The sequence below is a fragment of the Oncorhynchus mykiss genome, chromosome 17 (genome assembly GCF_013265735.2).
Source record: "Oncorhynchus mykiss isolate Arlee chromosome 17, USDA_OmykA_1.1, whole genome shotgun sequence".
Classification (NCBI taxonomy): domain Eukaryota; kingdom Metazoa; phylum Chordata; class Actinopteri; order Salmoniformes; family Salmonidae; genus Oncorhynchus; species Oncorhynchus mykiss.
This window is the reverse complement of record NC_048581.1, coordinates 7,580,525-7,603,307: the sequence shown is the minus strand read 5'-3', so window position 1 is coordinate 7,603,307 and position 22,783 is coordinate 7,580,525. Positions and strand designations below refer to the sequence as shown.

Sequence of the window (22,783 nt, the reverse complement as noted above, 5' to 3'; positions counted from 1 at the left end):
ATAAGCGGCTCCTGGCATTATACCTCAAATCGGTTTTGCACAGTCACAGAAATCCCATGCAGCCCTGTTGCCTAGACATGGCAACAGAACACTGAAATAGACATGGCAACAGAACACTGAAATAGACATGGCAACAGAACACTGAAATGTGATGTAATCTACAGCCAGTCTAATGATTTTTAAATCTGAGTGTATTCTTTCTATGTATAGTCGACAGCTCCAACAGTTCCCCCTCAGACGCCACCAAAACATCCGCTATGTCGGTTGATGATCTCATTGAATCTAGGCCTAAGTGTATATACTTTGGCAGATGATATTGAGGAATGTTGTGTGTTTCAAAAGGCTGTTTTTGAGTCTTATGGAAAAACATAATGGAAACTGTGACAGTAAACATGTTTAAACTGAATTCTGATGTTGTAGTTTTTGTCTTCAGTTATTTGACTGTCTGGTCAGTGGAGAGTTTTGATCATCTCTGGCTCTGCTGTAATATGGACATCAGGACTACCTGGCATGGTGACTCCTTGCTGTCCACAGTCCACCTGGCCGTGCTGCTGCTCCAGTTTCAACCGTTCTGCCTGTGATTATTATTATTAATAATTATTAATTTAAAATTATTCATATTATTAACTGGCCACCCCAAATAGCCTGGTTCCTCTCTAGGTTTCTTCCTAGGTTTTGGCCTTTCTAGGTAGTTTTTCCTAGCCACCGTGCTTCTACACCTGCATTGCTTGCTGTTTGGGGTTTTAGGCTGGGTTTCTGTACAACACTTTGAGATATCAGCTGATGTACAAAGGGCTATATAAATACATTTGATTTGAATTTGATTGGAGGTGCAGTTAGATAATTATATACATGTCATTCAGACTAACACCGTCCAGATAAAACTGCTACTGGCTTTCTAGCCTGAAGTGCCAGGCAGTTGTATAATTATACACGTCATTCAGACTAACACTGTCCAGATATAATTGCTCCTGGCGTTCTAGCCTGAAGTGCCAGGCAGTTGTATAATTATATACATGTCATTCAGACTAACACTGTCCAGATATAATTGCTCCTGGCGTTCTAGCCTGAAGTGCCAAGCAGTTGTATAATTATATACAGTGCCTTGTGAAAGTATTCGGCCCCCTTGAACTTTGCGACCTTTTGCCACATTTCAGGCTTCAAACAAAGATATAAAACTATTTTTTTGTGAAGAATCAACAACAAGTGGGACACAATCATGAAGTGGAACGACATTTATTGGATATTTCAAACTTTAACAAATCAAAAACTGAAAAATTGGGTGTGCAAAATTATTCAGCCCCTTTACTTTCAGTGCAGCAAACTCTCTCCAGAAGTTCAGTGAGGATCTCTGAATGATCCAATGTTGACCTAAATGACTAATGATGATAAATACAATCCACCTGTGTGTAATCAAGTCTCTGTATAAATGCACCTGCACTGTGATAGTCTCAGAGGTCCGTTAAAAGCGCAGAGAGCATCATGAAGAACAAGGAACACACAAGGCAGGTCCGAGATACTGTTGTGAAGAAGTTTAAAGCCGGATTTGGATACAAAAATATTTCCCAAGCTTTAAACATCCCAAGGAGCACTGTGCAAGCGATAATATTGAAATGGAAGGAGTATCAGACCACTGCAAATCTACCAAGACCTGGCCGTCCCTCTAAACTTTCAGCTCATACAAGGAGAAGACTGATCAGAGATGCAGCCAAGAGGCCCATGATCACTCTGGATGAACTGCAGAGATCTACAGCTGATGTGGGAGACTCTGTCCATAGGACAACAATCAGTCGTATATTGCACAAATCTGGCCTTTATAGAAGAGTGGCAAGAAGAAAGCCATTTCTTAAAGATATCCATAAAAAGTGTTGTTTAAAGTTTGCCACAAGCCACCTGGGAGACACACCAAACATGTGGAAGAAGGTGCTCTGGTCAGATGAAACCAAAATTGAACTTTTTGGCAACAATGCAAAACGTTATGTTTGGCGTAAAAGCAACACAGCTGAACACACCATCCCCCCACTGTCAAACATGGTGGTGGCAGCATCATGGTTTGGGCCTGCTTTTCTTCAGCAGGGACAGGGAAGATGGTTAAAATTGATGGGAAGATGGATGGAGCCAAATACAGGACCATTCTGGAAGAAAACCTGATGGAGTCTGCAAAAGACCTGAGACTGGGACGGAGATTTCTTCCAACAAGACAATGATCCAAAACATAAAGCAAAATCTACAATGGAATGGTTCAAAAATAAACATATCCAGGTGTTAGAATGGCCAAGTCAAAGTCCAGACCTGAATCCAATCGAGAATCTGTGGAAAGAACTGAAAACTGCTGTTCACAAATGCTCTCCATCCAACCTCACTGAGCTCGAGCTGTTTTGCAAGGAGGAATGGGAAAAAATGTCAGTCTCTTGATGTGCAAAACTGATAGACATACCCCAAGCGACTTACAGCTGTAATCGCAGCAAAAGGTGGCGCTACAAAGTATTAACTTAAGGGGGCTGAATAATTTTGCACGCCCAATTTTGCAGTTTTTGATTTGTTAAAAAAAAGTTTGAAATATCCAATAAATGTCGTTCCACTTCATGATTGTGTCCCACTTGTTGATTCTTCACAAAAAAATAGTTTTATCTTTATGTTTGAAGCCTGAAATGTTGTATAATTATATACACACACGTCATTCAGACTAACACTGTCCAGATATAATTGCTCCTGGCTTTCTAGCCTGAAGTGCCAGGCAGTTGGGCGCCTTCATTGGCAGCGACGTAAGAAACATTTAAATTGTGATCAGGTCTGCGCCATCATATCCATGACCAGGGTTGGCACTGCACAGGCAAACTGATAAGACATTTAGAAAAAACATCTTCCACTTCTAGAAATTGAAGGATAAACTGACCGGAGCTCATTCCTAATAAAAAACACATGATACCTTAAGGTTTGATTATAATTGTCAAGACGTAGGTGATGTGGATCTGTCTATACATGTTTGTGTTGGGAAAAAAAACAAACACAAAAACTGAACAATAAGAAAACGCCCACACCGACAAGCTGAGACGTGACGTTGCCATGGATATAGAACAGTACTAAATAGATCCTACACCGACAAGCTGAGACGTGACGTTGCCATGGATATAGAACAGTACTAAATAGATCCTACACCGACAGCTGAGACGTTGCCGTGGATATAGAACAGTACTAAGTAGATCCTACACCAACAGCTGAGACGTTGCCGTGGATATAGAACAGTACTAAATAGATCCTACACCGACAGCTGAGACGTGACGTTGCCGTGGATATAGAACAGTACTAAATAGATCCTACACCGACAGCTGAGATGTTCTATATCCACGGCAAGGTTACATCTCAGCCGTCGCTGTCGGATCTATTCAGTACTGTAACGTTGCCGTGGATATAGACCATCTCAGCCGTCGCTGTAGGATCTATTCAGTACTGTAACGTTGCCGTGGATATAGACCATCTCAGCCGTCGCTGTAGGATCTATTCAGTACTGTAACGTTGCCGTGGATATAGACCATCTCAGCCGTCGCTGTAGGATCTATTCAGTACTGTAACGTTGCCGTGGATATAGAGAACACTACTAAATAGATCCTACACCGATGGCTGAGACGTAACGTTGCCGTGGATACAGAACACTACTAAATAGATGAAAAAGGAAAAACACTGGATTACTAAGAAACGTTCTTTAATTGTTCCTGTTCATAAGGAAATATTTGTTTAGACATTTTTTCATACAAAAAACAGCGTATTCTTTAACGTTGACACGTTTTGCATCGATACAATATTTGACACAGTTGCAGGGGAGGACGTAACAACGAGGGGAAAGTAAAGACAGCAAAAATAAAGACATTTAAACGCCACAACAACAAAAAGTATTCCATACAAAAGTAATAATGCCACTAGACTGTCTGTCTGTTGTAGGGAAAAGACCAACCACGCCAAAAAAACCACACCTCTTGTTGTTTCACAAAATGGCTTCCTATTCCCTTTCTGGTACACTGCACTACACAGGGCCCTATTCCCTTTCTAGTACACTGCACTATACAGGGAGCCATTTAGGACACACCATCAGAGAAGGTTCTAGCAGGATCTATAAAATTAGAGGGGAGGGGCTTTAACTTTATACATATTTTTAAAAAAGGAAGTTATTTAAACTACATTTAAAATCCTACTACAGCAGTGTTACACTAGAATCAGTCAAGTGGCATTTGGGGGGGGGGGGGGGGGGGGGGGGTTAAGAGACACTTAATGATGGTTCACGATGAACGGGACACGGAGGCAACATTTTTACGGTTAAAACTAAACCGGTTTGGCACCGGTAACAGAAACAGTGAGGGGAAAGATTTCAGACTCGGTGACAGTAACTAGGAGGTCGTGGAACAACGAGCCTGTTCAGGATGATACAACGTAGAAAACACACACCATGACACGATTCCCTCTTCTATAGAACAAAGCGCATCAAATCTAGATAGTGTATTTCTAGATGAATATTCTATAACGTTGATCCTCATGGAACACAGACCCCGGCTGTGAACCAAATGGCCCCCATCCCCCTATATAGAGCACTAGTTTTGACCAGAGCGCTATAGACCCTGGTTAAGAGTAGTGGAACAGAGATCAGACTGCCATTTCAGAGCCTGGTGGGTCAGGCGAGTAGAGCCTGGTGGGTCAGGCGAGTAGAGCCTGGGTGTGAGTTCTCTCTCCATACTGAACAGCTGTCAGTAGCACCACAACATGCAGAGTGGTAACTACCTAATCCATCACGATACAGGAGATTTATCAATCAATCAGAAATGAAAAACAGTGCGAGCAACAACAAAAAAGGCAGTGAAAAAAATATTTGGGACACAATCCATAGTGCACTAGTTTGAACCAGAGCCCTATTGGCCGTAGTTAAAAGTAGTGTACTATATACGGAATAGGGAGCCATTTAGGACCGTTTTTTCTTTCCTAAAGAATATCCTGCTATACCACATGCTGAGGAATCCTATCATGATTTATGGCTTTGTTTCTCTCAGCCAGTCAGATAAGTGCAGCTGGTTGAAACTTCAGGCCTCGTTCCAAACCCGGTCCTAGGGGGTAGGAGTCAAGTGGCCAGGGGTAGGAAGTAGGAACCCAAGTGGTAAGGAGCCAGGGTTCCATCGCTACCAGACCTGAGGTACGTCGAACAGAGAAGACGTCGTCTCTGCACCTAGAGGGAGGGAAAGACGAGAGACAGAGAGACAGGTCCCAGTCAGTCAACCTGAGGTACACCACTGGTGTTTCGTTGTCCTGGTGATGATGCTGCGGACCACTGTTCCAATAGAGAGAAGCAGAGAGCAAACGCACAGCCAAGCTGTTAGGCTCCAACTTATCAGGGTCTGGCACCAGAGGATGTTCCCTCCACAGATGAATTAGACTATTTAGTGATTTTTAAATACTTTAGACGGTTCGACTTCCTCCAGATAAATCAAGACCGAAGTTCTTATTACTGGAGCCGAAAACGAGAGAGAATCTGGCCACACATTTTGAATTCACCAGCAATAAAGGAACCTTGATATAAGAGACTCATCATTTTTATTACCAGCAGGATTGACTCCTGTAACGCTCTCCTGTCTGGTCGACCCAAGGAAAGACATTGGTCTACTGCAAAACCATATACAGAACGCTGCAGCGTGGGTACTGAGGAGAACACACTCTACACCGGTTTAAAAGGTCTCTACAGCGTGGGTACCGACGAGAACACACTTTACACCGGTTTACAAGGTCTCTGCAGCGTGGGTACCGACGAGAACACACTTTACACCGGTTTAAAAGGTCTCTGCAGCGTGGGTACTGAGGAGAACACACTTTACACCGGTTTAAAAGGTCTCTGCAGCGTGGGTACCGACGAGAACACACTTTACACCGGTTTAAAAGGTCTCTGCAGCGTGGGTACTGAGGAGAACACACTTTACACCGGTTTAAAAAGGTCTCTGCAGCGTGGGTACTGAGGAGAACACACTTTACACCGGTTTAAAAGGTCTCTGCAGCGTGGGTACCGACGAGAACACACTCTACACCGGTTTAAAAGGTCTCTACAGCGTGGGTACTGAGGAGAACACACTCTACACCGGTTTAAAAGGTCTCTACAGCGTGGGTACTGAGGAGAACACACTTTACACCGGTTTAAAAGGTCTGCAGCGTGGGTACCGACGAGAACACACTCTACACCGGTTTAAAAGGTCTCTACAGCGTGGGTACTGAGGAGAACACACTTTACACCGGTTTAAAAGGTCTCTACAGCGTGGGTACTGAGGAGAACACACTTTACACCGGTTTAAAAGGTCTCTGCAGCGTGGGTACTGAGGAGAACACACTTTACACCGGTTTAAAAGGTCTCTGCAGCGTGGGTACTGAGAACACACTTTACACCGGTTTAAAAGGTCTCTGCAGCGTGGGTACTGACGAGAACACACTTTACACCGGTTTAAAAGGTCTCTGCAGCGTGGGTACTGACGAGAACACACTTTACACCGGTTTAAAAGGTCTCTGCAGCGTGGGTACTGACGAGAACACACTTTACACCGGTTTAAAAGGTCTCTGCAGCGTGGGTACTGACGAGAACACACTTTACACCGGTTTAAAAGGTCTCTGCAGCGTGGGTACCGACGAGAACACACTTTACACCGGTTTAAAAGGTCTCTACAGCGTGGGTACTGAGGAGAACACACTTTACACCCGTTTAAAAGGTCTCTGCAGCGTGGGTACTGACGAGAACACACTACACCGGTTTAAAAGGTCTCTGCAGCGTGGGCACCAACGAGAACACACTACACCGGTTTAAAAGGTCTCTGCAGCGTGGGTACCAACGAGAACACACTACACCGGTTTAAAAGGTCGCTGCAGCGTGGGTACTGAGGAGAACACACTTTACACCGGTTTAAAAGGTCTCTACAGCGTGGGTACTGAGGAGAACACACTTTACACCGGTTTAAAAGGTCTCTGCAGCGTGGGTACTGAGGAGAACACACTCTACACCGGTTTAAAAGGTCTCTACAGCCTGGGTACTGAGGAGAACACACTTTACACCGGTTTAAAAGGTCTACAGCGTGGGTACCGACGAGAACACACTTTACACCGGTTTAAAAGGTCTCTACAGCGTGGGTACTGAGGAGAACACACTTTACACCGGTTTAAAAGGTCTCTACAGCGTGGGTACTGAGGAGAACACACTTTACACCGGTTTAAATAGGTCCCTGCAGCGTGGGTACTGAGGAGAACACACTTTACACCGGTTTAAAAGGTCTCTACAGCGTGGGTACCAACGAGAACACACTTTACACCGGTTTAAAAGGTCTCTGCAGCGTGGGTACTGAGGAGAACACACTTTACACCGGTTTAAAAGGTCTCTGCAGCGTGGGTACTGAGGAGAACACACTTTACACCGGTTTAAAAGGTGTCTCTGCAGCGTGGGTACTGAGGAGAACACACTTTACACCGGTTTAAAAAGGTCTCTACAGCGTGGGTACTGACGAGAACACACTCTACACCGGTTTAAAAGGTCTCTGCAGCGTGGGTACTGAGGAGAACACACTTTACACCGGTTTAAAAGGTCTCTACAGCGTGGGTACTGAGGAGAACACACTTTACACCGGTTTAAAAGGTCTCTGCAGCGTGGGTACTGAGGAGAACACACTCTACACCGGTTTAAAAAGGTCTCTGCAGCGTGGGTACTGAGGAGAACACACTTTACACCGGTTTAAAAGGTCTCTACAGCGTGGGTACCGAGGAGAACACACTTTACACCGGTTTAAAAGGTCTCTACAGCGTGGGTACCGACGAGAACACACTTTACACCGGTTTAAAAGGTCTCTGCAGCGTGGGTACTGAGGAGAACACACTTTACACCGGTTTAAAAGGTCTCTGCAGCGTGGGTACTGAGGAGAACACACTTTACACCGGTTTAAAAGGTCTCTACAGCGTGGGTACTGAGGAGAACACACTTTACACCGGTTTAAAAAGGTCTCTGCAGCGTGGGTACTGAGGAGAACACACTTTACACCGGTTTAAAAAGGTCTCTGCAGCGTGGGTACTGAGGAGAACACACTTTACACCGGTTTAAAAGGTCTCTACAGCGTGGGTACTGAGGAGAACACACTTTACACCGGTTTAAAAAGTCTCTGCACTGGCTGCCAGTTTAACAATTAAAAACATTCAGATTCTTCTATTGATTTTTAAAATCAATCCATGATTTGTGCACCTCAATACATGTCAGACATTCTTTTAAGTGATGTACCCAAGCAGGTCCCTCAGGTCCTCTGGCCTTTTAACTCTCCCAAAGCCTCAGACCAAGAGGCATGGAGAGGCAGCCTGTAGTACATATACCCCAGCCTCTGGAATAACCTGCTAGAGAACCTGAGGTGGACCAAGAGGCATGGAGGCAGCCTGTAGTACATATACCCCAGCATCTGGAATAATCTGCTAGAGAACCTGAGGGGGACGAAACTGGACATTTTTTTAAAAACAACACATTTGTAGCTTTGCATTTCCTTAAGGTGCTTTTTAGTCGTTCGGCTCTCACTCGTCTCACCATCAGTCTTCCTCTTCTTGTTGTTCTTGCGGCTCTTCTTGCTCTGATTGGTTGAAGGCTGCTGTTGCCATTCGCCCGCCGCCGGATCACTAGCGTCGTCTCCCGCCTCCGACCCCGCCTCTTCCTGGATCGGACTCATGCTCGACGAATCAGACCCAGACCTACAGGGAACAGCAACCAATCACAGGCTTAGCTTCCTTCAACGAACACCCAGGTAGTTGTTCCAAGTTCAAGGCAGCACTGAAAGTACTGGAGTTACGTGTTCAACTGTACACATCTTTACTTACTGAGTTTTCAGCCAGCCTTCTGACGTCCTGCTGTCCACTACTCCTGCATACGTCCGTACACACACCCCTAGAGACAGACCACAGATCAGATCCACACCCCCCTAGAGACACAGACCAGATCCACACCCCCCTAGAGACACAGACCAGATCCACACCCCCCTAGAGACACAGACCAGATCCACACCCCCCTAGAGACACAGACCAGATCCACACCCCCCTAGAGACACAGACCAGATCCACACCCCCCTAGAGACACAGACCAGATCCACACCCCCCTAGAGACACAGACCAGATCCACACCCCCCTAGAGACACAGACCAGATCCACACCCCCCTAGAGACACAGACCAGATCCACACCCCCCTAGAGACACAGACCAGATCCACACCCCCCTAGAGACACAGACCAGATCCACACCCCCCTAGAGACACAGACCAGATCCACACCCCCCTAGAGACACAGACCAGATCCACACCCCCCTAGAGACACAGACCAGATCCACACCCCCCTAGAGACACAGACCAGATCCACACCCCCCTAGAGACACAGACCAGATCCACACCCCCCTAGAGACACAGACCAGATCCACACCCCCCTAGAGACACAGACCAGATCCACACCCCCCTAGAGACACAGACCAGATCCACACCCCCCTAGAGACACAGACCAGATCCACACCCCCCTAGAGACACAGACCAGATCCACACCCCCCTAGAGACACAGACCAGATCCACACCCCCCTAGAGACACAGACCAGATCCACACCCCCCTAGAGACACAGACCAGATCCACACCCCCCTAGAGACACAGACCAGATCCACACCCCCCTAGAGACACAGACCAGATCCACACCCCCCTAGAGACACAGACCAGATCCACACCCCCCTAGAGACACAGACCAGATCCACACCCCCCTAGAGACACAGACCAGATCCACACCCCCCTAGAGACACAGACCAGATCCACACCCCCCTAGAGACAACACAGACCAGATCCACACCCCCCTAGAGACAACACAGACCAGATCCACACCCCCCTAGAGACAACACAGACCAGATCCACACCCCCCTAGAGACAACACAGACCAGATCCACACCCCCCTAGAGACAACACAGACCAGATCCACACCCCCCTAGAGACAACACAGACCAGATCCACACCCCCCTAGAGACAACACAGACCAGATCCACACACCCCTAGAGACAACACAGACCACAGATCAGATCCACACACCCCTAGAGACAACACAGACCACAGATCAGATCCACACACCCCTAGAGACAACACAGACCACATCCACACACCCCTAGAGACAACACAGACCACATCTCAGATCCACACACCCCTAGAGACAACAGACCACATCAGATCTACACACCCCTAGAGACAACACAGACCACAGATCCACACACCCCTAGAGACAACACAGACCACAGATCCACACACCCCTAGAGACAACACAGACCACAGATCCACACACCCCTAGAGACAACACAGACCACAGATCAGATCCACACACCCCTAGAGACAACACAGACCACAGATCAGACCTACACACCCCTAGAGACAACACAGACCAGGTGTTTCTTGATCTGTGTTTTCATCTAAACATTTTGTTCCTGAATTGTACTCTGGTGGTGAATATATACACTTAGTTACTGTCTGTCGTCTAGCAGGGGAGTGTGTGTGTGTCCTTACTGTCTGTCGTCTAGCAGGGGAGTGTGTGTGTGTCCTTACTGTCTGTCTTCTAGCAGGGGAGTGTGTGTGTGTCCTTACTGTGTCTTCTAGCAGGGGAGTGTGTGTGTGTGTGTCCTTACTGTCCGTCGTCTAGCAGGGGAGTGTGTGTGTGTCCTTACTGTGTCTTCTAGCAGGGGAGTGTGTGTGTGTGTCCTTACTGTCCGTCGTCTAGCAGGGGAGTGTGTGTGTGTCCTTACTGTGTCTTCTAGCAGGGGAGTGTGTGTGTGTGTCCTTACTGTCTGTCTTCTAGCAGGGGAGTGTGTGTGTGTCCTTACTGTCTGTCGTCTAGCAGGGGAGTGTGTGTGTGTCCTTACTGTCTGTCGTCTAGCAGGGGAGTGTGTGTGTCCTTACTGTCTGTCGTCTAGCAGGGGAGTGTGTGTGTCCTTACTGTCCGTCGTCTAGCAGGGGAGTGTGTGTGTGTCCTTACTGTCCGTCGTCTAGCAGGGGAGTGTGTGTGTGTCCTTACTGTCCGTCGTCTAGCAGGGGAGTGTGTGTGTGTCCTTACTGTCCGTCGTCTAGCAGGGGAGTGTGTGTGTGTCCTTACTGTCCGTCGTCTAGCAGGGGAGTGTGTGTGTGTTCTTACGGTCTGGTCTGTCTTCTAGCAGGGGAGTGTGTGTGTGTCCTTACTGTCTGTCGTCTAGCAGGGGAGTGTGTGTGTGTCCTTACTGTCTGTCTTCTAGCAGGGGAGTGTGTGTGTGTCCTTACTGTCTGTCTTCTAGCAGGGGAGTGTGTGTGTGTCCTTACTGTCTGTCTTCTAGCAGGGGAGTGTGTGTGTGTCCTTACTGTCTGTCTTCTAGCAGGGGAGTGTGTGTGTGTGTCCTTAACGTTGGTCCTGATCTTCTTGCTGCCCGTGTCGGAGTGTGTGTGTGTCCTTACCGTCGGTCCTGATCTTCTTGCTGCCCGTGTCGGAGTGTGTGTGAGAGTGTGTGTAGCCACTCCATCCGTCAGCGTGTGATCTCTGAGCCTCTCCCTCCGTGGGCTGCTCCTCCTGGATCGGACTGACGCAGCGTTTCCCCAACGACGGCCTGACGCCCACAACACACGGACCGGCCGTCACATTTCAAACATCAACCTGCCTTAGAGACTCCATGGTGACCTGGTGGAACATCCTTAACTTCTCTTAATTAGAGAACAGGGACATTTTAACGGTGACCTGGTGGAACATCCTTAACTTCTCTTAATAAGAGAACAGGGACATTTTAAATGACAAGACACCTTTCAGCCCTCTTCCATTAAAAGTCCATCGAATGGTGTGTGTGTGTCTCAGTGTGTGTGTGTGTGTGTGTCTCTCAGTGTGTGTGTGTGTATGTCTCAGTGTGTCTCAGTGTGTGTGTGTGTGTGTGTGTGTCTCAGTGTGTGTGTGTGTCTCAGTGTGTGTGTATGTCTCAGTGTGTGTGTATGTCTCAGTGTGTGTGTATGTCTCAGTGTGTGTGTGTCTCAGTGTGTGTGTGTCTCAGTGTGTGTGTGTCTCAGTGTGTGTGTGTCTCAGTGTGTGTGTGTCTCAGTGTGTGTGTGTCTCAGTGTGTGTGTGTCTCAGTGTGTGTGTGTCTCAGTGTGTGTGTGTCTCAGTGTGTGTGTGTCTCAGTGTGTGTGTGTCTCAGTGTGTGTGTGTCTCAGTGTGTGTGTGTCTCAGTGTGTGTGTGTCTCAGTGTGTGTGTGTCTCAGTGTGTGTGTGTCTCAGTGTGTGTGTGTCTCAGTGTGTGTGTGTCTCAGTGTGTGTGTGTCTCAGTGTGTGTGTCTCAGTGTGTGTGTCTCAGTGTGTGTGTCTCAGTGTGTGTGTCTCAGTGTGTGTGTCTCAGTGTGTGTGTCTCAGTGTGTGTGTCTCAGTGTGTGTGTCTCAGTGTGTGTGTCTCAGTGTGTGTGTCTCAGTGTGTGTGTCTCAGTGTGTGTGTCTCAGTGTGTGTGTCTCAGTGTGTGTGTCTCAGTGTGTGTGTCTCAGTGTGTGTGTCTCAGTGTGTGTGTCTCAGTGTGTGTGTCTCAGTGTGTGTGTCTCAGTGTGTGTGTCTCAGTGTGTGTGTCTCAGTGTGTGTGTCTCAGTGTGTGTGTCTCAGTGTGTGTGTCTCAGTGTGTGTGTCTCAGTGTGTGTGTCTCAGTGTGTGTGTCTCAGTGTGTGTGTCTCAGTGTGTGTGTCTCAGTGTGTGTGTCTCAGTGTGTGTGTCTCAGTGTGTGTGTCTCAGTGTGTGTGTCTCAGTGTGTGTGTCTCAGTGTGTGTCTCAGTGTGTGTGTGTGTGTGTGTCTCAGTGTGTCAGTGTGTGTGTGTATGTCTCAGTGTGTCTCAGTGTGTGTGTGTGTGTGTGTGTGTGTCTCAGTGTGTGTGTGTGTGTGTGTGTGTGTGTCTCAGTGTGTGTGTGTCTCAGAGTGTGAAAGGCGTGTACCTGTTGTGACCGTAGCTGTAGCCAGTAGGACCAGCACCAACTGTAGAGGGGGAGGTGTAGTGCGGTTTAACCCAGCCGTCCTCGTCCCAGGACTGGGTAGAATGGCCCTGGCTCTCCCTGACCTGCTGCCTGCCCTGGACATACTCTGCATACGTCTGGATACGGTAGCTCTCCGCATAGCGACTGGTGTTCATCGCTGGACACGCAGAGGAGGGAACGGGAGTCGGGGTCAGAATAAAGATGTAGAACATTGGAGGTGCTGCTGGCCCGGTACTCCCATCATGTGAGCTCCGGCCAAAGTCAAGTACTGGTCTCTGGGTCAAACGTAGCACCTATATAGGGAAGAGGCTTATGGGTAGGCCAGTACTCACCGATCTGAACCTGGTCCGTCTGACTCAGAGATACAAACGCTGACGTGTCATCAATCCACGACACCTGGATGTTACCTAGGAGACGGGAAGACATGGGAATTAAAAAGGTTTCCTGGTGTGGTGGCCCGGGCGTTAGTGATATAGATCATCATCATCATCATATTATGTGTTGGTTCTTACCAAAGGCACTGAACAGCTGGTAGAGGTCACTGGTCTTCCACTCCTTAGGGAAGGTGACGTACAGAACATGATCCCTCTTGGGTTGGACTGCAGAGGAGAGAGGGGATGAAGGGAGGGGGGGGGGGGGGCAGAGGGGGAGAGACAGAGGGGGAGGAGATAAAGAGGGGGAAAGAGGGGAACAAGGAACGTTCTTAGTCACCACTGACCAATGACAGGTTTGTGTACATCATTGCCACGGCCCATTTCTATATGCCATCTTTAATAAATCCTCTCCATTTCTATATGCCATCTTTAATAAATCCTCTCCATTTCTATATGCCATCTTTAATAAATCCTCTCCATTTCTATATGCCATCTTTAATAAATCCTCTCCATTTCTATATGCCATCTTTAATAAATCCTCTCCATTTCTATATGCCATCTTTAATAAATCCTCTCCATTTCTATATGCCATCTTTAATAAATCCTCTCCATTTCTATATGCCATCTTTAATAAATCCTCTCCATTTCTATATGCCATCTTTAATAAATCCTCTCCATTTCTATAAGCCATCTTTAATAAATCCTCCCCATTTCTATATGCCATCTTTAATAAATCCTCTCCATTTCTATATGCCATCTTTAATAAATCCTCTCCATTTCTATATGCCATCTTTAATAAATCCTCTCTATTTCTATATGCCATCTTTAATAAATCCTCTCCATGTCTGTATGCCATCTTTAATAAATCCTCCCCATTTCTATATGCCATCTTTAATAAATCCTCCCCATTTCTATATGCCATCTTTAATAAATCCTCTCCATTTCTATATGCCATCTTTAATAAATCCTCCCCATGTCTGTATGCCATCTTTAATAAATCCTCTCCATTTTCTTTTCGCTGCCGACTATATGCAGACGAGGTGGTGTCTAATACTGCTGTGCTGTATAGTATCTATATGCAGACGAGGTGGTGTCTAATACTGCTGGGTTGTATAGTATACAGTATCTATATGCAGACGAGGTGGTGTCTAATACTGCTGTGCTGTACAGTATATAGTATCTATATGCAGACGAGGTGGTGTCTAATACTGCTGTGCTGTACAGTATATAGTATCTATATGCAGACGAGGTGGTGTCTAATACTGCTGTGTTGTACAGTATCTATATGCAGACGAGGTAGTGTCTAATACTGCTGTGTTGTACAGTATATAGTATCTATATGCAGACGAGGTAGTGTCTAATACTGCTGTGCTGTACAGTATATAGTATCTATATGCAGACGAGGTGGTGTCTAATACTGCTGTGTTGTACAGTATATAGTATCTATATGCAGACGAGGTGGTGTCTAATACTGCTGTGCTGTACAGTATATAGTATCTATATGCAGACGAGGTAGTCTAATACTGCTGTGTTGTACAGTATATAGTATCTCTATGCAGACGAGGTGGTGTCTAATACTGCTGTGTTGTACAGTATATAGTATCTCTATGCAGACGAGGTGGTGTCTAATACTGCTGTGCTGTACAGTATATAGTATCTATATGCAGACGAGGTAGTCTAATACTGCTGTGTTGTACAGTATATAGTATCTCTATGCAGACGAGGTGGTGTCTAATACTGCTGTGCTGTACAGTATATAGTATCTATATGCAGACGAGGTAGTCTAATACTGCTGTGCTGTACAGTATATAGTATCTCTATGCAGACGAGGTAGTGTCTAATACTGCTGTGCTGTACAGTATATAGTATCTATATGCAGACGAGGTAGTCTAATACTGCTGTGCTGTACAGTATATAGTATCTCTATGCAGACGAGGTGGTGTCTAATACTGCTGTGCTGTACAGTATATAGTATCTATATGCAGACGAGGTGGTGTCTAATACTGCTGTGTTGTACAGTATATAGTATCTATATGCAGACGAGGTAGTGTCTAATACTGCTGTGCTGTACAGTATATAGTATCTATATGCAGACGAGGTGGTGTCTAATACTGCTGTGCTGTACAGTATATAGTATCTATATGCAGACGAGGTGGTGTCTAATACTGCTGTGTTGTATAGTATCTATACGCAGACGAGGTGGTGTCTAATACTGCTGTGCTGTACAGTATATAGTATCTATATGCAGACGAGGTAGTGTCTAATACTGCTGTGTTGTACAGTATCTATATGCAGACGAGGTAGTGTCTAATACTGCTGTGTTGTACAGTATCTATATGCAGACGAGGTAGTGTCTAATACTGCTGTGTTGTACAGTATCTATATGCAGACGAGGTGGTGTCTAATACTGCTGTGTTGTACAGTATATAGTATCTCTATGCAGACGAGGTGGTGTCTAATACTGCTGTGTTGTACAGTATATAGTATCTCTATGCAGACGAGGTGGTGTCTAATACTGCTGTGCTGTACAGTATATAGTATCTCTATGCAGACGAGGTGGTGTCTAATACTGCTGTGTTGTACAGTATATAGTATCTCTATGCAGACGAGGTGGTGTCTAATACTGCTGTGTTGTACAGTATATAGTATCTATATGCAGACGAGGTGGTGTCTAATACTGCTGTGCTGTACAGTATATAGTATCTATATGCAGACGAGGTGGTGTCTAATACTGCTGTGCTGTAGGACATGGTGATGTACAGTGTGTAGTATCACATTTAACTACTAATACTGTGCTGTACAGTATATAGTATCACATTTAACTACTAATACTGTGTTGTACAGTATATAGTATCACATTTACCTACTAATACTGTGTTGTACAGTATATAGTATCACATTTACCTACTAATACTGTGTTGTACAGTATATAGTATCAGATTGAACTACTAATACTACTGTGTTGTACAGTATATAGTATCACATTTAACTACTACTAATACTGTGTTGTACAGTATATAGTATCCCATTGAACTAATACTACTGTGTTGTACAGTATATAGTATCATATTAAACTACTAATACTGTGTTGTACAGTATACAGTATCCCATTGAACTACTCACGGTCTGGTCCGCTGATGTTGAGGTAGGGAATATCTATGATCCTCATCAGGAACAGTCTGGCGAAAACACGAGACGTCAACGTAGCATTATAACGCTTCATACAGCTGACAGATGCGTTATAACTACATTAAGGCATGCTGAGGTTAGGGGACATATATACACACACACACACACGAGTCCCCCGTAGGAGAGGTAAAGAAACTGAAGGGGAGAGAACCAAGATCTTACTTGTTGACAAAGGGTTGGATGAGTTTCGATTGGGATGGGATGTGGGCTCTGGGGGGAGTCAGGAAAGTACCTGAGAAGGAAAGAGAAAGTTTTAAAAGATTGAGAAACAGCCACGATGACCATACGCACATCACAGCAGCTACTGCTAGAGTCTACACGGCATCATAGAGATTCAAAGCTGTCCATGGAACTGTTCCCCCAGTCCGTTTTCACTAACGGTGGGCGGGAGTGTTACCACGGAGACGGCCTTTTCCTCAACTCCCGCCTCCTCTCACGCCTCCTTTTGAAAAAAGGTCAGAGGTCAAAATCGAGGAGAGGCAGCGATGAGGGAACGTGGATGGAAATGAGTCCTCCAGTAGCACCACATGAGGCGAATGACGTTTACAAGGGGTGGATCTCAAAATAAAAATGTATATTTGTGATGAAAACAAATTAGGTTGCGCAAGACTTTTTATAGATAAAAATAATAAGTAGCATGTTGTTTTTAAGTGAGTACATGCTCGTCTCCTCCGACAACACCTGACTCAAAGGGGTGTGGCAGATCAACTCCTCCATGAAGGACTTAGGGTAGGATACACTTCACTATCCTCAATGAAGAAGGTGGCTGACATCTGACATCTTTGACCACAGGAGGAGAGAACGAAGGAGAGCAGACTTTTGGCCAGCGCTGTAGGGTTAGAGCCACAGGGCGTAGGGTTAGAGCCACAGGGCGTAGGGTTAGAGCCCCAGGGCGTAGGGTTAGAGCCCCAGGGCATAGGGTTAGAGCCACAGTAGGAATAATAGCAGTACACCGTGTAAAAGGCAGTACACAGTGTAAAAGGCAGTACCCATAGCAGTACACAGTGTAAAAGGCAGTACCCATAGCAGTACACAGTGTAAAAGGCAGTACCTATAGCAGTACACAGTGTAAAAGGCAGTACCCATAGCAGTACACAGTGTAAAAGGCAGTACCCATAGCAGTACACAGTGTAAAAGGCAGTACCTATAGCAGTACACAGTGTAAAAGGCAGTACCTATAGCAGTACACAGTGTAAAAGGCAGTACCTATAGCAGTACACAGTGTAAAAGGCAGTACCTATAGCAGTACACAGTGTAAAAGGCAGTACCTATAGCAGTATACAGTGTAAAAGGCAGTACACAGTGTAAAAGGCAGTACCCATAGCAGTACACAGTGTAAAAGGCAGTACCTATAGCAGTACACAGTGTAAAAGGCAGTACCTATAGCAGTACACAGTGTAAAAGGCAGTACCTATAGCAGTATACAGTGTAAAAGGCAGTACACAGTGTAAAAGGCAGTACCCATAGCAGTACACAGTGTAAAAGGCAGTACCTATAGCAGTACACAGTGTAAAAGGCAGTACCTATAGCAGTACACAGTGTAAAAGGCAGTACCCATAGCAGTACACAGTGTAAAAGGCAGTACCTATAGCAGTACACAGTGTAAAAGGCAGTACACAGTGTAAAAGGCAGTACCCATAGCAGTACAGTGTAAAAGGCAGTACCTATAGCAGTACACAGTGTAGAAGGCAGTACCCATAGCAGTACACAGTGTAAAAGGCAGTACCCATAGCAGTACAGTGTAAAAGGCAGTACCTATAGCAGTACACAGTGTAAAAGGCAGTACCTATAGCAGTACACAGTGTAAAAGGCAGTACCTATAGCAGTACACAGTGTAAAAGGCAGTACCTATAGCAGTATACAGTGTAAAAGGCAGTACACAGTGTAAAAGGCAGTACCCATAGCAGTACACAGTGTAAAAGGCAGTACCCATAGCAGTACACAGTGTAAAAGGCAGTACCCATAGCAGTACACAGTGTAAAAGGCAGTACGCATAGCAGTACACAGTGTAAAAGGCAGTACCCATAGCAGTACACAGTGTAAAAGGCAGTACCCATAGCAGTATACAGTGTAGAAGGCAGTACCCATAGCAGTACACAGTGTAGAAGGCAGTACCTATAGCAGTACACAGTGTAAAAGGCAGTACCTATAGCAGTACACAGTGTAGAAGGCAGTACCTATAGCAGTACACAGTGTAAAAGGCAGTACGCATAGCAGTACACAGTGTAAAAGGCAGTACCCATAGCAGTACACAGTGTAAAAGGCAGTACCCATAGCAGTATACAGTGTAGAAGGCAGTACCTAGGTAGTACACAGTGTAGAAGGCAGTACCTAGGTAGTTGGCCATGGAGATGAAGCAGAGACCAGTGATGAAGGCATCGTAGCCCGCCTCGTGGAGCTGTTCCTGGGCTGTATCGTAGCTGGGGAACCCCTCCGCCGTCACTGGGCCACGGAGGAAAGAAGCAGGGACAAATCAGACACTATATAACCATGGATGAGACCTGTCCTATTCTGTAATCAGACACTACATTAGCCATGGATGAGACCTGTCCTATTCTACTGTAATCAGACACTATATTAACCATGGATGAGACCTGTCCTATTCTGTAATCAGACACTACATTAGCCATGGATGAGACCTGTCCTATTCTACTGTAATCAGACACTATATTAACCATGGATGAGACCTGTCCTATTCTGTAATCAGACACTACATTAGCCATGGATGAGACCTGTCCTGTTCTACTGTAATCAGACACTACATTAGCCATGGACGCGACCTGTCCTAATCTACTGTGATCAGACACTACATTAGCCATGGACGCGACCTGTCCTATTCTGTAAGCAGACACTACATTAGCCATGGATGAGACCTGTCCTATTCTACTGTAATCAGACACTACATTAGCCATGGATGAGACCTGTCCTGTTCTACTGTAATCAGACACTACATTAGCCATGGACGCGACCTGTCCTATTCTACTGTGATCAGACACTACATTAGCCATGGACGCGACCTGTCCTATTCTGTAAGCAGACACTACATTAGCCATGGATGAGACATGTCCTATTCTACTGTAATCAGACACTACATTAGCCATGGACGGAGACCTGTCCTATTGTAATCAGACACTACATTAGCCATGGACGGAGACCTGTCCTATTGTAATCAGACACTACATTAGCCATGGACGGAGACCTGTCCTATTGTAATCAGACACTACATTAGCCATGGATGAGACCTGTCCTATTCTGACGTGCGTAGGTAATTAACTGAAGTACCTGACAATAACACGAAGAATACAGCACGACAGAAAAAGCAGAACAGTAAGTGCACACTTCCAACAACTAAACAAGTTCAAGCCGAGCAGTCATTTGAAAGAGTAATTACATTTCAGCGAGACAACGCAAAGGCGAAATCCATTAAAGCCAAGATAATGGGATTCATTATGCTACTTGCTATGGGCGTCACGACTGACATTTGGACCAGCGATGTCAGCCCCATGAGCATGCCGAGTCTGACAGCACAGCGGGTCGACGAGGATTTCCGACTGAGGAAAGCCGTATTGCTCAAGAATGTGCTGGTTCTCATACCGCTGCTGCCATTTTAATGTCATTTGAGAAGATGTTTGAAACATGAACACCCTCCTAGCGCCATGCAAACAACTGACTGGAGAAATAAGCTCATCAACTGTGTCTGCAGCAGACGTGATGCCCTCTGTCATGGCATTGGAGCGTCTGCAGCAGACGTGATGCCCTCTGTCATGGCATTGGAGCGTCTGCAGCAGACGTGATGCCCTCTGTCATGGCATTGGAGCGTCTGCAGCAGACGTGATGCCCTCTGTCATGGCATTGGAGCGTCTGCAGCAGACGTGATGCCCTCTGTCATGGCATTGGAGCGTCTGCAGCAGACGTGATGCCCTCTGTCATGGCATTGGAGCGTCTGCAGCAGACGTGATGCCCTCTGTCATGGCATTGGAGCGTCTGCAGCAGACGTGATGCCCTCTGTCATGGCATTGGAGCGTCTGCAGCAGACGTGATGCCCTCTGTCATGGCATTGGAGCGTCTGCAGCAGACGTGATGCCCTCTGTCATGGCATTGGAGCGTCTGCAGCAGACGTGATGCCCTCTGTCATGGCATTGGAGCGTCTGCAGCAGACGTGATGCCCTCTGTCATGGCATTGGAGCGTCTGCAGCAGACGTGATGCCCTCTGTCATGGCATTGGAGCGTCTGCAGCAGACGTGATGCCCTCTGTCATGGCATTGAAGCGCCTGCTCAACAAAACTGCCGACACAGACCGTGGGGTTAACTTGGAAAAGTACTCGAGGCTGTGAACAAGCGATTCGGTGGCATTCTCTCTGAGCCTCTTTACTGTGTTGCCACCATGCTCGATGCTAGGTACTTCGATGCAGACAGGAAACAGGGTTTGCGTGAAATGTTACATACACAGCTGGACAAGATGGAAAGCTCTTGATTTCTTTTCGACAAGCAGTAACGCTCCGTGGTTTGACATCGATAGTTGTTTAGCAGTCCAAAACATTAACTTACATGACCGACAGCATGGTCAAGCAACTGTTTGTTACATACAACATTATTTGTGGACATCAGACAGATGTTGCTGTCCGGTTTTGTGATGAAACAAAAAAGGTGCGTTTGAATCAATTCTGCCACCGTCTTGTCTCGGCCTATATAGCACGGTGGCGACGCATATGAACTAACAGGTTATAGAGCAAACAAAGCAATTATCACGAGTCAGGTTTTTTCCCCCCCCCATGAGCTTGGCCTTATTTCTATTACACCATATTAGCGGTCATTCATATTCCATTCACCCTGTTCAATGTAACAGCGATAGGTCTAGGCTACGACATGATACTCAAAATTGTCCCTGTACCCATCATGATGTTGCTACAACCTAGCCTATGAATGAAAGTTTACAACGCAGGTGCAACACAGGTCGAGATAAACATTTGAGGTGACCGTGATACATTCAATACCGCCTTGCACACTCGTGCCTGCATCGAAGCTGATATAGGGTGTAATCATTAGTCCAAGTTGCAAACGAGAGTTTCTATTGGACAAATTCAGGTATATTGTAACCCCGTTTTGCTCCATTTTGCTTCAGTTTAAGAAAAGTTCAACAGAATCAGCTAAATGAATACACCCCTTATCACGTGTTGACTTTCATAGCAGCCACGTTGTTTTTCCTTCTCACAGCGATGCGCTCTCCTCCTCTCACCTTGCCCCTTCGCTTGTGGACTCCAATGCACAACACATGCGCGGTGTGTGACCAGGCGACAACAACAAAAACTTCCAAGCCATACCATATAACCGCTACACAAGGACTTCGTCGTCGTCACCATATTAGCTAAAGTAACGTCATAGTCAACACAGCCAATAGAACGAGCGCGTTAGTAAACCTGCTACAATCATGCAGTAACGATACAGTGTACAGCCAGTAAGCAGTTTAGCATTTACATTGGCGGGCCCAAGTGGCAAATAAATTAGTAAAACCAAAAGTTAGCCTTGACTTGGAATAGTTCCAGTGTTGTGTTGGAAAGTCCTAGCCAGCTAGCTAGCATATCATCCCTCTATTTGAGCAGCGTGTTTCAGTAGGCTAAAACTAGGTAACTGCATTCGCTAGCAACTAAAACTAAAACTGAAAATAGTTAATCTCTAGCTTCTTTATTTAGGAAGAAATGACTTTGTTCATAAATGTTAAAGTATTGTATTTCTCTCTTTGAGTCAACGATTCCCCGCAGTGCTAGCTAGCTGTAGCTTCTACTTTCACTACTAGATTCTGACGTTCTCTGATCCTTTGATTGGATGGACAACATGCCAGTTCAGTTCATACATGAGCTCTGATTGGTTGGAGGACGTCCTCTGGATGTTGTCATAATTACTGTGCAAGTCTATGGTAGGGATGAGAACCATAAGCCAAAAACCATGAAGCAAACCGTGCACCCCTTAAACCGTGCACCCCCCAAACCGTGCACCCATTGGGGTCCCGAGGATTGAGTTTGGGAAATGCTAACACGGGTTGGTTTTATGTTTCATTATTATCTGGCTCTGCTTTCCCCATTGATTTTGTCCACACACTGCTACTGCTTGCGACACCAATATCTAATGACTATAAAAACATAGATGTTTGTTAGTATACGGTCCCATACAATAATCTGTACTACTAAAACAAAAAGTGTCCCCACTGCAGTCACTT

The 22,783-nt window shown here is 46.0% G+C and overlaps 1 protein-coding gene across 2 annotated transcripts in view; it reads right to left on the bottom strand.

Moving 5' to 3' along the window:
* Positions 1–3,686: 3,686 nt before the first annotated feature.
* LOC110487504 (poly(A)-specific ribonuclease PARN-like) overlaps positions 3,687–22,783 on the bottom strand; it is a 33,472-nt gene continuing 14,375 nt past the window's right edge. For both annotated transcript variants that reach the window (XM_036948745.1, XM_036948746.1), the window contains exons 17-26: positions 18,901–19,011; positions 16,732–16,801; positions 16,504–16,559; positions 13,519–13,605; positions 13,339–13,413; positions 12,968–13,163; positions 11,469–11,617; positions 8,857–8,923; positions 8,570–8,730; positions 3,687–5,209 (exon numbers count right to left, since the gene is read on the bottom strand). In XM_036948745.1, coding sequence (XP_036804640.1) covers positions 5,163–5,209; positions 8,570–8,730; positions 8,857–8,923; positions 11,469–11,617; positions 12,968–13,163; positions 13,339–13,413; positions 13,519–13,605; positions 16,504–16,559; positions 16,732–16,801; positions 18,901–19,011 — 1,019 coding nt within the window. In that variant the 3' untranslated portion in view covers positions 3,687–5,162. The remainder of the gene's footprint in view (positions 5,210–8,569; positions 8,731–8,856; positions 8,924–11,468; positions 11,618–12,967; positions 13,164–13,338; positions 13,414–13,518; positions 13,606–16,503; positions 16,560–16,731; positions 16,802–18,900; positions 19,012–22,783) is intronic.